This window comes from Athene cunicularia (genome assembly GCF_003259725.1).
Source record: "Athene cunicularia isolate RWA chromosome 3 unlocalized genomic scaffold, athCun1 chr3_part1, whole genome shotgun sequence".
Classification (NCBI taxonomy): domain Eukaryota; kingdom Metazoa; phylum Chordata; class Aves; order Strigiformes; family Strigidae; genus Athene; species Athene cunicularia.
In genome coordinates this window covers 60,032,928-60,048,819 of record NW_020799097.1, presented here as the reverse complement: position 1 = coordinate 60,048,819, position 15,892 = coordinate 60,032,928, and the positions used below count along the sequence as shown (strand labels likewise).

The window sequence follows — 15,892 nt, the reverse complement described above, 5'->3', positions numbered from 1 at the left end:
TTTTTGAAACCTTTTGTTTCTTTTCAAATATATTTAATTACTAAAGCCAATATTTCTTCATTAATTCCCTACTTGTGATGATTGCAACTTTTTAAGCAAATTAATTTGTTTTTAAAATTTTGTTTCAGTCTATTCCTTAGACATCACTTCGGCCCTCAAAATAGAACTTGACTGATGCACAGATTTTTGTGCTAGCATTTTGCACAGGAAGGAATTTCATACAATACTACCAGTAATTTCCCTGACAGTATTCACAATCTGGAGCTATCAAATCGATGAGTGAAAGCTCTTGTTTACTGAGTGCAGACTATATTTTTAAGCAGATAACACTTATTTTGTATGATTAAAATGGCATAAAAACCCTAATGAAACTTGCACATGTTATATTAGTGCTAGCAAAAAAGAAAAACTCTTCATTCGGCTGCAGAAGCGTTCCCTTTTATGATCTCCGTTTTCCAAATAACAAAGCATACTGAATCATAATGCATCTGTAAAAAGTCAAATCCAAATCCATTAAGGAACTGCTCAGTAGAAGTTGGATCTGCTCTAAAGCACACTAAATTTCACTCTGCTGAAGGAACAAAATATGGTTCAGGAAAAGGAGAAGAGTCATAACATAAGTCTGGTATTTCTTAACCTAATTATACCTAATTTAATGTGAATTATACTTGATGTAGTAGAGTGATAGTCAGAACAAAAATGTTCGCAAAGAACTTTGTGAAGAATGTACCACACCACATCTGTATTCAATAGAATTAATGTTAGAAATTTTAGAACTAATTAAAAGTAGGAAGGTATAATAACCCCAAGGAACTGTGATCAAATGAATCCTGAAAAAAGCAAATAGAAGGTAGGAAATAATATTAATAATGTTGTCTCTAAATAGACAAGTTATACCTATAATGGTATGCTTTGGCTGACTGTAGCTATGGAAGCATGAACTTTAAATGAGCCAGTAGGATTTTCTCTTTGCTCTTCAGCAGCTTACAGATAGCTCACAGATGGCTTCTGTCTCAATTCAGTTTAATCCAATCAACTCACCTCACTCTGTCCTATATTCACCCATGAGAATGTTTTTTTGGGTGAAAAACAGCTGCTTCTTCCTGCTGATATTGGCATATGGAATATAGCAACAGCACTTCCTTTCGCTCATCATGTGTCCATGGCTCTCAAGGTCAAAACTGCTGAAACCAAGGTAAAGGAAATTGAGATTGTATAGTATTGTATGTCACCGGGTAGTATTTAGAGAATTAGACAGCTACTTCAGGTCTTGAAAAAGCAGTTACTTTCATTCTTACAGTAAGAGTGTTCTTCAATGTTCTCTTACTAAATAGCTAAATGAAAAGGACACCTTGTACTATACTGATGATAGGAAGTACTGCAAAGTACATCTTACAAAAAGGATTTCAAGATATGTGACATAGTTCCATTTATGAGATATACTTCTTGGAAGTGTCTAATAAAATCCTACAGTTAATGACACCAGTGTATTCCTAAAATCCTTTAAGTTGTTTTAACATATAATAAATGACCCTGTGTTTTTCAACTTGTGGTTTTCGCTTGGAAATATTTGAGGGGTTAGAAAGGGAAAAAATAGTTTGAGAATAAAATATATTCTGAGATTTAAAAAATATTTAAGTTTAAATTTCAGTGAAAGTCCAAATAAAAAATGAAGCAGAAAATGATAAAACTGAAAAATTTTCAAAGGGTTTTTGTTTCATGTTATTCTTTTAAGAATATATTCTTAGCACTGAGCTGCATTTATTTTCTTAGCTTACTCAACTGAGTAAAGCGTGCTATACCTAATACATTGCTACATCCCTAAGAGAGAAACTAAGAATATTCTGGGTACAAAGAGAAAAATTCAAGGCCTTTGATGCCAAGAGAAGTTTGTCACTGACTTCAAGAGAGGCTAGGAATTCACCTACTGTAATTAGAGGTCAACAAGTCATCGGCTCACAGCCGTCCTTCAGCTCTATGATTTTCACTTCATTCCTGTCTCACCACTTTTATTACAGTATGAATCTACATATAGAGCAGATACAGCTTGAAGGAGGCAGCAGATAAAGGACAGTTACAGGAAACGTGCATCTGCTCAGAGCAATGGAATGAAAATTATTCTCACCAATAATGTGTCAAAGATTAAACTGCTTAGAAATACTTTCAGAGGGGTGGTTGGTAGCATGGCTGCCAAACTTACATAGGACATTGTAGTCAACATTACAGTGACCATGGGGTACACTGTGGAAAAGAATGGATCAAATGAGTTATTTGGCCAATTTTCATTTAGAGTAAGACTAAAGACAGTGGAAATGGGAAACCTGTATTTACCCTCAGATCAACCTGGCTGAAGAGATTAATCATTCTCAGTTTTTGCTTGGCTTTGTTTTGATGTGGTGGAAAAAGAAAAGAGTGTCCTGGATGTTTACTTATTCACATATATCAGTTTGTACAGGCATGATGTATTTCTCTCCTATTGCATTAGAAACTAAAGCTCCTTGATCTCTCTCCTTGCAAGAGATAGATGCACTATTCAATATTTAGCACTTTACAATATTTATCAATATAAAAATAAGTAGTTTGATAAATTCACAGTATCCACACTTCTGTCAATGTGGGATGGTTCTGTAAATACATTATCTACCACGCAACCAGTCAAAGAACCAAGACCAGAAGTAAACTAACGTTAGAGATGCTTGAGTGAAGCTTCAGCCAAAAGGCATCTGGTTTTGCCTTGAAAGATCTATTATTTCCAAACGCAGTTTGTTCCATTGGCTAATTGCCTTTACAGTTAAAAATGTCCTTCACACATCTTTTGAATTTGTCTAGCTATAACTTGCAGCTGTTTACTTCTTGTGGCTTTTCTGATAGATTAAAGAGCCCTTAAGTACCTGGTATTTTCTGCCTGGGAAGGTACTTATCCATCATAATCAAATCAACCCTCAGAGCTAAACAGATTGACCTCTTTAGAGCTGTAGTCCTAATGAAAAAAACAAACAAAAAAAAAAAACACAAAAAAAAACCCCAAACCCAACCAAAACATTTCTAGCCATCAGCTCCCTTTTGTGCCTCTTCTCTGCACCTTCTTAATTTCTTAACTTACTTTAAAAATTACTGGCACCAAATAGTATGTCTTCCCAGTGCTGTGTTTAGAGGTAATACTTCTTTCTTATTTCTATTCATATTCTTCAACCTTAAAACCCCAAGCCTCAAGGGCTTGTTTTGTGTCACAATATTGCAAGAGAAGCTCATAAAAATGAGCTAGTATGAGCTAATGCTCATCCACAGCCCTTTTCAGAGTCACTGCTTCCTTGAATAAGGGCTCCTTTTACCAGATTATAACAAACTAAATCAAAATGGAAATTTTACTTTAGACCTGGCTTGTTTTACATTTTTCACTGCAATTATACCTGCCAACTGACTTTAATTTAAAAATGGGGACTTAAAAAATATTCTACATATTTTCTTTTTTTTTTTTTTTTTTTTATTAATTTTGAATCACTTGTCAAAAACATTGTCCAACTTTATCTTCAAAATCCACAGGAGTGATAAGGGCACTCAATAACCAGTTTTGATAAAAATTCTTGAATTAAACCAAATAAATGAAATGAGCAAGTCTCTTTCAAACTTTGCAAAATGGATAAGATTTTTTAAACTTTGCAGTATCTTATGCATTTGGGTTTTGGTTTCATTCCTTTAGTCTAAGTTGTTCTCCAGGTCTCATTCATTTAGTCTTAGTTGTTCTCCAAATAAATCCTCTTCCCTTTTCATTATGAATATGCAATTATTATTTCCCCTACCTCAGTCCCTGTAACCAACACACACACACACGTGATTCCTTTTACCTTTCTTCAGAATTGACTCCTATTCCTCTATTAGTTATTACCTATTTTTTCTAAAATTAATTCCCGTTGTAAATATGGTGTCACCATGCAAAGAGATAAGCACTAGCTTCTTTTGCATTGATATAATGCTTCACTATATGCAGTCCATACTCTTTGCTTCGCATTCTGATACACTGAAAAATTGCATCCAGTCCTCTATTTTTTACTACTTTATTTATGCAGGGCCACTTTTCATGGATTTACTTCTGAATGAATACCTGTATTTGAAATATTTCATCATCTTAGTCTTCATTTTTTTTCCATTTTAAATTTATTTTTGATCAATATAGACAAGAAGTCTGGTAAAACGTCAAAACTTCCAAACTCACCTGCTGTCAGCTCAATTCCACTGATGTCAGGGGAAATTCAACATGGGATCTTGCAGGGCACACGAAAACATGCAGGCTTAGGGCCCATATTTACATGTCCAAGTGTATTTACTTAATAATGCAATCACTATAGTAATTATGTGCCTCTTGGATCATTATTGCATAGTGGATCATAGACTGGAGATCTATGGAAGTCAGGTAAACACACATTGCTAGTCTCAAATATTTGATAGACAAACTGGAGGAAGGGCAAAAAATTCTTAACTCATTACATGTGTAGTAATGGACTAAGAATTTATACAACAGTCTACTCCTAAAACAGAAACTGTAATGCTTTAATAGCAAAAAGAAGAATGTAGCCACAGATTCTTCCATTCTAAAGCACCATGCAGCACAAAATTAAAGATGGGCAGTATGAAACTGGTGACAATTCTCTCTACAGTCACTGTCTTTCTCATGACCTTTTTCTATCTATATTGTTTCGGAGGAAATTAAAAAGCAGAAGATGTGGAGTGGAGAGGATAGACAAAGAAAATTAAATAATTGACTTGGGAGTTTAGAAAATGGCCATATAAGAGGAAAGCTACAAAGAAGTTAAGAAAGGAAAGGAGAAATATGACTTGATAAAGCACTAGCTAGCGTGAGAAAATCTAAGACATTCTGGAGTCTACAGAAAAGAAAAACTGACTTTACTGACCACTCTACCAACAGTAGTAAACATTTCCAGTTTCATGTTCTTCAACAAGCACACAATATTGCCAAAGCAGTTGCTCAAGTTCAACGCATAGAGATGTCTATTCCCAATGTCCCACGTTTCCCTTTAAAAAAAAATAAAACCCCAAATAAACATCTGGAATGTTATTACAGAAAAACAGAAATTAAAGCTTTCTGCTTAAGCAAGACTATTACTATTACCAAAATGTATTAACCTTCAAAACATAATTTTACATATACCTGTAGGAATTAATACAAGTCCTAGGGCCTGCACAATTCAGGATGCCAGTTTAGAAGATCAGAGTTATGTGATCAGACATATGTTCACTTGAAAGGCTCTCAAGGCATTCTATGAACTTTATCACGTGACAGTTGCAGGTTTTTCTCTGGCTGCATCGCTTCTGAAACTTTAGTTTAGAAATGAAGACACTGAAATGAAATGAAAGAAATAAGGATAACAAGGTATCTTAGGAAACATACCTTCTTTGTGTAATTCTGTATATAGCATTCCTCTTTTCTTAAAGACACAGTATTTGATCATAAGATAGTGTTTGCTTTATGAAACTGGGATTTTTAGGGGTATTTTTTTCACTTTGGAGGTGGAATTAATTTAGAATTAATTCACAAACAATTGAATTTTTGAAAATATTTTAAGTTGTCTACACCCTTACTTTTGGAAGTAAGCACTAGAGTGACATGTTTTCTAGAGGCTGGGAAACTTAACAGATACTGCTTTACAATTTTCTACAGTTTATTTGTATACAGTTTCAACATACTTACAAGGATGGCATTTCCTTTAAGTTAAAAACTAGGCTAAAACTAGGTTAACAACTAGTTAAGCATCTGGATGATCTTAAACTCTCAAGGTGTCCTTAATAACTGTCAAGAAATATGCTTCTCATTCTCTGAGCACTTACAGATTCAATAAATAGTTGGCATACAATAATATATGATTAAAAGAACCATGCATTATAACCACACTTTAGAAGCTGAAATGTACCAAACTTTAGCAACTTCTATGTAATTTGCAACAGAAAAAATTCTAAATATTTTATTTTCTAAGTTTTGTTTTGTTTGTTTGTTTGTTTGTTTTCACATTGTGGTTGATAGAAATCTGGAATTATTTTCTACCAATTATGTACCTAATGTAAACATAGGATTAGGTTTTATTTTATTTTTCCCTTTTGCAGGTTGTTCTGGTGAACCTGTTGATATGCATGGTAGTTTTCTACACTGTGTACTATGTGGTCCTATCTGTATGCTTTGCAGTATTCAAGTAAGATTTCCTTGTCTTTGTTCTAATATGATAGCATACTATAACTGGATATAATGGGTAAAGCTATGAACCTGTAGAAGAGTCATCCAGACTGGAGGCATTCAGTTCCAGTTATCCTCTGAACATATTTTTCAAATTCAGTTGAATTGTTGCACCGGAACCTTTGTTCAAGTGCACAAATTTGCAAATGGAGACTAAAAACTAATATAAAATATTAGTTCTAATCTACTTCCTTGCACTTGCACCATGTAAATAAATGAATGTAAGAGCAAAGATGATATTAAAAAAGGAAAAGAAAGATTTTATAGTCCATAAAAAAGACAAATTATATTCTCTTAGGAAGTTGATTAGCATGTATAGTGCCAGTCTTGTCTTAAATAAAAATGGAGATCATGGACACTGTTGCAAGGGCAAGACCACAACATGCAATGGGATGTAGAGAGCTTGTAAAAGCCCAGAGTATTCCATTTGAAATCATATTTAAAAGCACCCATAATGTGCCATATAATCACAAAGGCATTACTGAAAATGTCTGGTTAAATTTATTAATTCTATTTCTACAGGATTAAAATGTTGGATGGTTGGGCACCTTTTGATTTTAAGACAAATCCCTCATGGATTAACCCACATTATTTAGGTAACTGAAGTCTGTTTCTCTTTTATTTCTCAGTCAAGTAAATAGATTGTATCTGTATGTAAACTTGTCTTCCTTATGGAGAGTATTTTAAAGCTGTTTTAGTAATATTAATGATTTCTGTATTTTAACTACACCCAATTTTAAACACTTATTCATCTTGCCAGCACTTCTCATTTCTGTATTGCTACTTACCATTCAAGTGTTAGGTTGTTCCTCGAGTCGTTCTTCTGATTTTGTATCATCTGAAGAAAATGTGCTGCTTTGCCAGTATGCTTCATTTTCATTGTGGAACAATTATCTGCTCTCTGTAAAATTGTTAAATTTAATTTTCATACTGCAGCAAATTTCTTATGAATCATTGGATCCAGATCTGAATAATGGGTCACATTCAACTAATAGAAATTCTGCTTTGGTAATGTCTGAATACAGAGGTCATTAAAATTTCAGGGTTTGCTTGTAGCTCAATCCCTAAACATACCTGTATATACCCTAATAGAAAATTTCTGCACTTTTGTCTGAAGCTCTCAAAATACATTCTTTATCCTAAACTGTCATTCCCCAAAAATTACATGCAAAAATTACATTTCATTACATGAAATTTTACCATATTTGTAACCTATTTTACAAAGGCAAACCATGTAATCTGTCAGTAGAGTAAGTAAAGCTCAAAAGTAAATTGGTTAATTTATCAGGTTAAAAAGAGTAATAAAAATGCATGGATATTTGTACAGTCAATACTGATTTCAGATTAAAAAAAGAACATTTCAGTTGTAGCAGTGGAAAAAAAAAATCATATTCCATTAGAATTACTTTTCAGGGCCCTAATGTGATTACTCTATCTTAATATGATTTTTTTCCCCAAAAAAATTTATCATTTACTTTGATGCAGCATGTTTATATGCCAAAGACAGCAACTATGCCTTGCAACTGGTTAGTATTCCACCCTCCTTTCTGTTCACCCTATGAAATAACATGGAATAGCAAAATGTAACAAGATCTGTTTAAAGTCTGTGGGCACAGAGACAGAACGAAGGTCTCTGAATGATGTTGCAGATGAGAATTAGTTTACTCAAGAGTCTCACCAGAGCCTGTTAAAAACAGAATTATGTCTTTAAAAGCTAACCTCAAATGAAAAATGGAGGTCAGCTCAGAACTGAGCTATCATTACCGGCACAGTTTGGTAAAAAAGTTTACAAAGCATCTGTCCACACCAAGCATACTTTCTAAATTATAATTAAATTATTGGCATAATTTAAAGGGATACTATCAACATGAAATATAATAAGCTACAAATACTAAAATGCATTGTCAAACATTAAATTTTTTGAAGTGTTATTTCCCACTTTCCTAACTACATGTGGTTTTTCCAGTTATCGTTTTCATATTTTTTAAAACTGCTGGGTGAAATATCCATAATATAGTAGGAACTAATTAACCCTATAAAGAAAATAATAAAATTGAAAGGCACAAAATGCTGCCAAATGTATAAATTAAATACAGTGAAAAAATAACAATGGTCAATCTCAGCTACAGTAATCTTAGATATTACACTACTGCAACAGTAAAAAAAAAAAAAAAAAATTCCATTAAAATGTTCCTTTTGTGTGCCTGTGTACTTAAAAAGAACAAAATGCATCTAGATGGAAAATTATGTGAATTACAAATGCACAGTTATGGCCTGTTGTATGGGAACTCAGGACTACACCCAGAAGAGGCACCATGCATTTTCTATTCAACCCCTTGCTATCCCAGGTAGCCACCCAGCCAAAAGCCAGACTCTGTCCTAAAAGTGATTACTTTTGATCCCATTACCTGTAATAGCAAGTAAATAAGCTGAGAGCTAAGCACCACTCCATTGCTGTGTCAGAAAATACAGCTCATCAAATGACGCGGGTGGCACGGCATGGCTCGGCACGCTCCAGAGAATGCACCAGGGCACATAAATGCACCATTTTGTCACCAAGAGAAGGAATTTTCTTGATCACATAACTTTAATAGTCTCTTTTGGCAGCAAAATTTAGTTATTATCACTTTGCTGGTAATCCCCATTTATATTTTAACAAAACACAGAGCTAGCTGCTGAACGTCAGGCGCAGTGACAGCATGGTAGCTGTGGCAGCCATGCTATCAGCACTGAGAAAAGCCAGGCTCCTAGTAGTACGTACCATAAGATCCATACGGATGGATGGCCTTTGTCAGCTTGTAGGCTCTCTGCTCTATCTCCCCTTGTATATCTTGTCTTTAAATTGTTCTGATACATATATATATTCTGGTATATATTTCATATATATATATATATATGTGATGCAATGAATTCGAGAGGGAGAAAGCTATGAAGTTTCTTAGCAAGTAAAACCTTAACTACAGAATTCTGGTTTGGATGAGAAAAATTTGATCTGTGTCAGTATCAACCAAATCTATTTGGCACCACGTGCAAAGATTTTGGATGGTCTCTAAGTAAAGTTTTCATGCCATTTCTCCTCTGGGCATATGTAAACTTGTCATAATTCTGTTACTGGTCATAATCCTGTTAATCCTCATGTTTTTATATAAAATATACAACATTCTACAGTCCATAGGCAAATCAGGATACAACCCATGCAGATGTCTGTGACAAAATTAGAAATTAACATTATAATGAAACATTAGTTAATATTTGAACTTGTAAAAAATTTTGCATAGCTATTTCAGACATTTTAACTTTCTTTTGCTATCATTTTGAATATGAGAAAAAGCCTTTCAAAACTGTTTTGCATAAATAACCTATTTTCACTTACAGTTCTTGTGATCTCATTGGAAACAACTTTCTTCATTTGTGGTCTCCTATTTGCCCTGGTTGTGGAAGAATGGGTTTGGGATTATGCTGTAACAGTTACTATTATTCATATCATCATAACTTCAGTTGGTAAGTAGGTTTACTGCTAAATACATGCATGGTATCACAAATTGAAGGACCAGTCAACTATGATTCATCCACTGTATCACTGGATTAATGTAATTTTTCCTTAAAGCTAAATAAATACATATTTTCCACCCATTGACTCACGGATGTATTTAAAACTTGCCATTTAAAAGTCAATTCTGGTTTTGTTGTGGAATTTTAAAACACTATTTTCTTATAAAAACCCCAGAGTTTTGGTTCACAATCTAATGGTTCCTATGAAACAGATCCTGCCTAGATACAATTTCAGCATCTGGAAGGTGTTTTCCTCTGAAACAAATTAATAACTGTCCATGTCCTGGCACTTTAAGATCTACTCATTAACAATTCAGCTCCAGTTCAGAGTAAAAATGAGGCTTGCTCCAGCAAAGCCAATTCAAAGTTTTAAAGTTAGATAATTTGAACTAAAACTCATTGAGGAAAATAAAGCATTTTACCACTGAAGCATCTTTTGTCCCTGAAACTCTTCCCCTCAAAGAAAAGAAAAGGAAAATAATCAGCTGCTGTAAATGAGACATCAAGACTTTTTGCCAGCAACCTGATAACCTACTCCCTCTTCTCATGCTGTTTAGCAGAATACTGCTATGGCTGATTAGGAAATATATTTTAACCCCATCTTGCCAGAGCCTCCTTACTACCTAATAATTCATCTTCCATTTTCCAATGCTTTGTCCACTTGTCTGTTAGCACTTTATACACACAGGGATTCCTCAGTTCCCATGACAAATTAAGCCAGAGACCAACAGACACTTCATCTTAAAAAATTAAATATAATTTCTCATCTAAGGAATTTGATTTCCTGGAATTTAAATTACTGTATTCTTTATTAATAACATAAGTATTTAAATCAAGGAATTTACAAAAGCTACCACAAAAACTGCTTTATATTATTTATACAGGAAGGTATCTTCTCTCATTATATTGGCTGATGCATTCTGATGGTCAAATAACCCCAGATTTGTTATTGTTTCATTCAGATGGCCAACCAAAGCTCTGCTGGTTGAGTCTGAGCTGCCAGCACACGCAGCGTGCCTCTCAGCTCACTTTACTACCTCCACAGTCTCATCAGCCTTTTTTTTTCGGGAGGTGACAAAATCGGGTCATATCATGGCCCTGCAGTTGATCATACAGTGGAGATGTGGGTCAGCTTGCATGAGGCAAGAGCAAGTGCCCGACACAGGACAGAGCACCCTGTGCAACAGTGCTAGCTCGCGGCGTGCAGCCCCAGCCTGTCTGTCGTGCACCGCGTCACCCATTAAACTGAAAATGTCAGGCAGCTTAATTTGTTTGGATTGCAGCAATATGTAGGCACTCTACCAGGGGATCGGTGTCTCTGTTGTGCTTAACCATGTACAGGTAAGTAATAAAAAAGGCATTTCTTCCATAGAGAGCCTAAGAGCTCCATTTAGAACACACTTATTAGGTTTAAGATTTGCCTTCCAGTGAGATCGCTCACCAAGCTAAGCTTAATGGTATGGCCAAGTATCTTGAGTGATCAGGATTTAAATATGCCTTTGCAATTTCAATAAGTATAACTAAGCAGACCGTTGATAACATAATGTAATGTTTGCACGTCCCCATCCTTATTGTTTAAAAATTCACATTTCTCCTTTTCTTCTCCTTGCAGTTATGTCTGAATTCCCCCTGATGTTACACTGGTGGCTGGCATTAGGTATAATTATATTCCTTAAAGTTTAAAATGTTAGACTCTGTGTAGAAAATTAGTATTTATAGTATTTTTTTTCTATTAAAAGTCTGTTGTCTCACTAATTTGAGAATTGTTCACATTTAAAGAAGAAATATATGCTTTTCATTTATACTTCTTTTAATGACACAAGCAAGTAACACTGGGCTAACAATGACCTTGCCTTAAAGAATCCTCTGTTTTAAGACCAGAATGGACTCAGTTTATGTTAATCTTGCTAACAAACAACAGATACACTCATATTCTTGAAATAAATCATGATTAAGTCCTGACTAATGAAACTATCTCACTGGGATAAATCCCAGTCATCACATTTCCTTAGAGTGAATGGCAAACTTACATTTGTGAATGTTTAATTTTCCGTAAAATTAAAGGTAAAGCTTTGTACTAGAATGTATTAACTTGAAAAATAGTTAAGGGAAAAGGATTGGCTTCTGTTCTTTGTTCTTATATGATGGATAACAAGGATTGACAACTGCAGTAAATTCCTAAATGATGAGGACAGGCAAATAAATTCCCTGTCCTGCAACTGGTTTTGTATCAGTAGCTGCTGGGGTTGATATCTTTGTAGGTGGTTAAAGTATTGGGCAAAATGTTTAAGCTGTCAGGCCGTTTTTTAAAAATTAAAGATAAAGACAGTATCTGCTTAAAGTTTTATCATAACATTTGTATTCCACTATAAAAATTAATATAAAACAGTCATATATTTTCTTTCAGGATCTGGAGTAATTTCAATGACTTGTGGAGGACAGATTTTGGCATACTGCTTGTTCAAAGACAACTTCATTTACCCAATTCTAGATGATTTTTGAAAAGGAAAATTAGAAATTGCCTTCATATGGCTTCTATGGATTCATTAACAACATAATTAAAATGAAGGTAGCAACTGTCTAATTGTAAGCCCAATATTTGGCTTACCAGATCTCTTGTATCTTACATTTGTTCACAATGACAATGTAATCACTTTTGGCTGTTGTATGTAATCGTTTTTAGCTTCTGTATGTACATTTTCCATTAAGCAAATAATAGGATACACTGTCTCTTTTTTAAAAAAAACCCAAACAAACAAAGCATAAAAGCAATGATGCAATGCTCTTGCAAAATCCTACAAGAAAAAGGAAAAAAACAGATTTGAATTTAATGTTTTCTGGGTACTTGTTATCTCTTGTATTTTATGAAATGCTGACTCTAATTTAGCCTGGAGTCTGTCCTTTCAAAAGCGCTACAAAACTTTAAAGTCACCCCATCTAGCATAAATTGCTGTGGGTTTAAAGCAGTCTTTACTGGCAAGCCCCTGGGAAAGAGGAATCCTTGAACAATATAGCGCTGCATCTCTTCCCATCTTAAAGCTCTCACCTAGAAGTTGCCCAAGACAACAGCAGGCAGATTTACAATCTCCCATGTTTAGTTGACCCCCTTGCTTCTAGAGATGCTACGGACAAATGTTTTCTACAATAGCTTCAGGCTATTTGCTCTTTCACTAATAATCCATTTATGGTCTGGCTGTGCTGGAAGGAGGAAAGGCAAATGTCACTGGGCAGCTACTATTATACATATCCCTTTCTCTCTCCCCCAGCTGCAAGTGGCCAATGCCAAAGTGTGAGGGTAGTGGTAATTAAAAACAACAAATAAATCACAGTGGCGGCCTCAAGTAAATTTATTTCTTTCACCATAATAAAGTTGTAATGCAAAAATTGCTAGAAGGCAACTTCATCTTTACTACGATACCAGTGATTAGATTTCAACTGCAGTTTGCTTAGAAGAGCAAGGCTGGATTGCTGTTTGCACAGGAGTGCTAAATGTTGCATTTGCCTTAATCTTACTCAACAGATAATGCCTCTGAAGAATCTGTCCCCTGTTGATCTAATCAAACATCCTAAAATTTTTTCAAGTTTTACAATTTTCAATTAAGTTAATACTGGAAGTACATATGCAGTGAGAAGCATGTTTCAGAAAACACTGAAATGAGTGAGTTTCTCTCTCATGAATGATAGATATGTAAATCATTTTAGAGACAAACCAGGTATGTAAATCCATAGCATTGAATAGACATAGACTTTACAAGTTGTTCGGTGTAATATGCTGTGTACCAAAGTCAGCAGAGATAATTCTGGAGAGTGAACTAACTGACCCGCACTTATCACTGGTCTGAACCACGAACTGTTTACAGTTTGATGGATTTGTATCTCCAGAAACATTAGTGTGCAGATAACTGGCTAGTATTATGTGTTTGAAAAACAGTTGCAGTTTTCTTCCAGATTTGTTTCAGTTCAGAACTATAAAAATGGATGGGAAGGAAATACCATCTAATGTAAATTCATACCTCTGTCCTCACCCTCACACAGTCTGTGTGTGTAGGTAGTGTGCCATGTGCCAGAGCATGAGTGGATTAGATATAAAGCTAATCCACGGGTGGAACAAGTTTCTATTTTTAACCTGAAAGGATTTTCCTCTACATGTGCCAGCCCAGCTGCAGCTTGTAGGAGCTCTGTCGCCCAGTTCTGTCATTTTAAACTTTTGTTTTATATTTAAAACCTTAAATCACCAGCAAGAAATACCTTCATTCTAATATGAAGAGCTCTTTAGTCCTAGAATTTCTCCAAAGCATGTAGTACTAGACCAATGCTAGAAACACAACCACAGCAAGAACTCTATTGAGGATTAAAAGCCCACGTGCAGCTATTAAAGAGTCATTAACTTTTTGCATTACTTTTAGATATGGAATGGTGAACCATTTTCAACATTATCTATTTCACCTTTTCCATCAATTCTATGTTTAGCACCAATGATAAATACTACACATAATATAGTTTAATATATACTTTATAATTTGTAGACAAAGTTCATATTATACAAATTAATATTCATCATGTAAGCAATATGAGCTATATCTGTGTAGGCATTACTTGGTTAGAAGCCTTCAGAGATAATATCTAACACTGTATGATTTCTATGTGATACACCAAAACAGTACTGTAGAATATGACAAACCTGGCTGTTTCTGGAACAATAATAAAGAGATCCACTTGAGCAATTTGCATGTGACTAACTGCTAACAGTCAAGACAGGTGGAAAAGAAGAACTGCTGGAGGAAAAGAAGGGTTGCTACAGAAAGCAAAAGGAAAACAGAGAAAACACCATCAGGAACGTGTTTGAAAAAGGCACAATGAAAGCAAGAAATGAGAAGGGAGAAATGGACAAGATCAGTGAAAGAAGAAAAAAATCTGCAGACTGTAGCACTGCAGTCTCACAACATGAGACTTGTATGCCACTTGTATGCCACCATCTGTTTTTCTGCTGATCTATACATGACTCTAGGAAAGGTGGTCTCCACTTCCATAGTTACGACTGTAATCTGTGATGTTATACCTGTACCTCCTGCTCCAGGATTTTCAGAATTCATTGCTCTGACAGCCAGGCACAGGAATATTGTCCAATTTAGTTCGTGTGGGCTTGGTGTTAAGGTATTTAACCCCTTGTGATACAGTCTAGGAGTCACAAGTTTGCAGAGGTATCGTTAGGGGTGTAGACAGTCTAGAAAACATTACAAACAGATTGAGACTTTATCCACTTCCAGGCAGAGTTTGTGGGGAAGGTTAGAAGTTGCAAACATCAGGTACAGAAATCTATGAAACAGTACACAAACGGCATACCTTAATAATACCATACTTAAGTAATTCTAAGGGTTTTTTTTGAGAGGCAAGAAACTCCTTTGCATCATGTCCAACCACACTACTGTCAGATAATAGTTCTCCTCAATTCAGCCATCTCTCTAAACAGCTCTGCATTAATTCTTGTTCCAAATGGTGAAGTGTCTTACTCATAAAAAAGAACAGGAGTGAAATACATTTTTTTGGAAACTCTAAGCATATATTCCTATGTTAATAGCACTGCCTTCAATGTAATGTCAAAGTGTAAACCCATTCAAAAAGTTGTTCTGAGACCAACAAACTAACTCAAATGTGTAAAACCAGCCAAGTATCAAACTATGGGGTACAGACAATGTAGTAATTTTTAGCTGGCATTTTTGTAAAAATACAGGTTTAAATACTTATCATTTCCTGGTGAAGTAAAGAGCTGGTTACTCAACCTAAGCCTGTCATTTTTCCACCTCTGTAAATTGTTTGATCAACATTTCCATCTCTTCTGTATTCTAACTTTAAAAAGCAAGCAAAACAAAACCCTACAGTACTCATTATTTCTGTATTCCTAAAAATACCAACAACTGCTGCATGAATAAATACAGAAAACACAGTATGAATAATACTAGATCACCAGCAATGGGTACATGAGTCACCTGACCGCAGTCTCCTATGTTAGATATTTATGCACAGGATTCCTATGGCCCACAGTCTTTTGACTAGAAATACCCATCGTGACAGAGTGAGATTCACAAAACTGAGAAA

The 15,892-nt window shown here is 34.9% G+C and overlaps 1 protein-coding gene across 3 annotated transcripts; it reads left to right on the top strand.

Annotated features, from left to right (window-relative positions):
- Positions 1-1,003: 1,003 nt before the first annotated feature.
- Positions 1,004-15,667, top strand: TMEM244 (transmembrane protein 244). 3 transcript variants are annotated; one of them, XM_026844884.1, is made up of 6 exons: positions 1,004-1,195; positions 6,118-6,203; positions 6,767-6,840; positions 9,620-9,745; positions 11,409-11,453; positions 12,186-15,667. In XM_026844884.1, exons 1-6 carry the CDS (start codon positions 1,163-1,165, stop codon positions 12,296-12,298), a joined length of 477 nt encoding a protein of 158 aa, XP_026700685.1. In that variant the 5' UTR covers positions 1,004-1,162; the 3' UTR covers positions 12,299-15,667. The 3 variants fall into 3 exon arrangements, with proteins under 3 accessions (XP_026700685.1, XP_026700687.1, XP_026700686.1); XM_026844886.1 differs by having other exon boundaries at positions 1,005-1,195; positions 14,453-15,667; XM_026844885.1 differs by having other exon boundaries at positions 1,008-1,195; positions 12,204-15,667.
- The last annotated feature ends 225 nt before the right edge of the window (positions 15,668-15,892 follow it).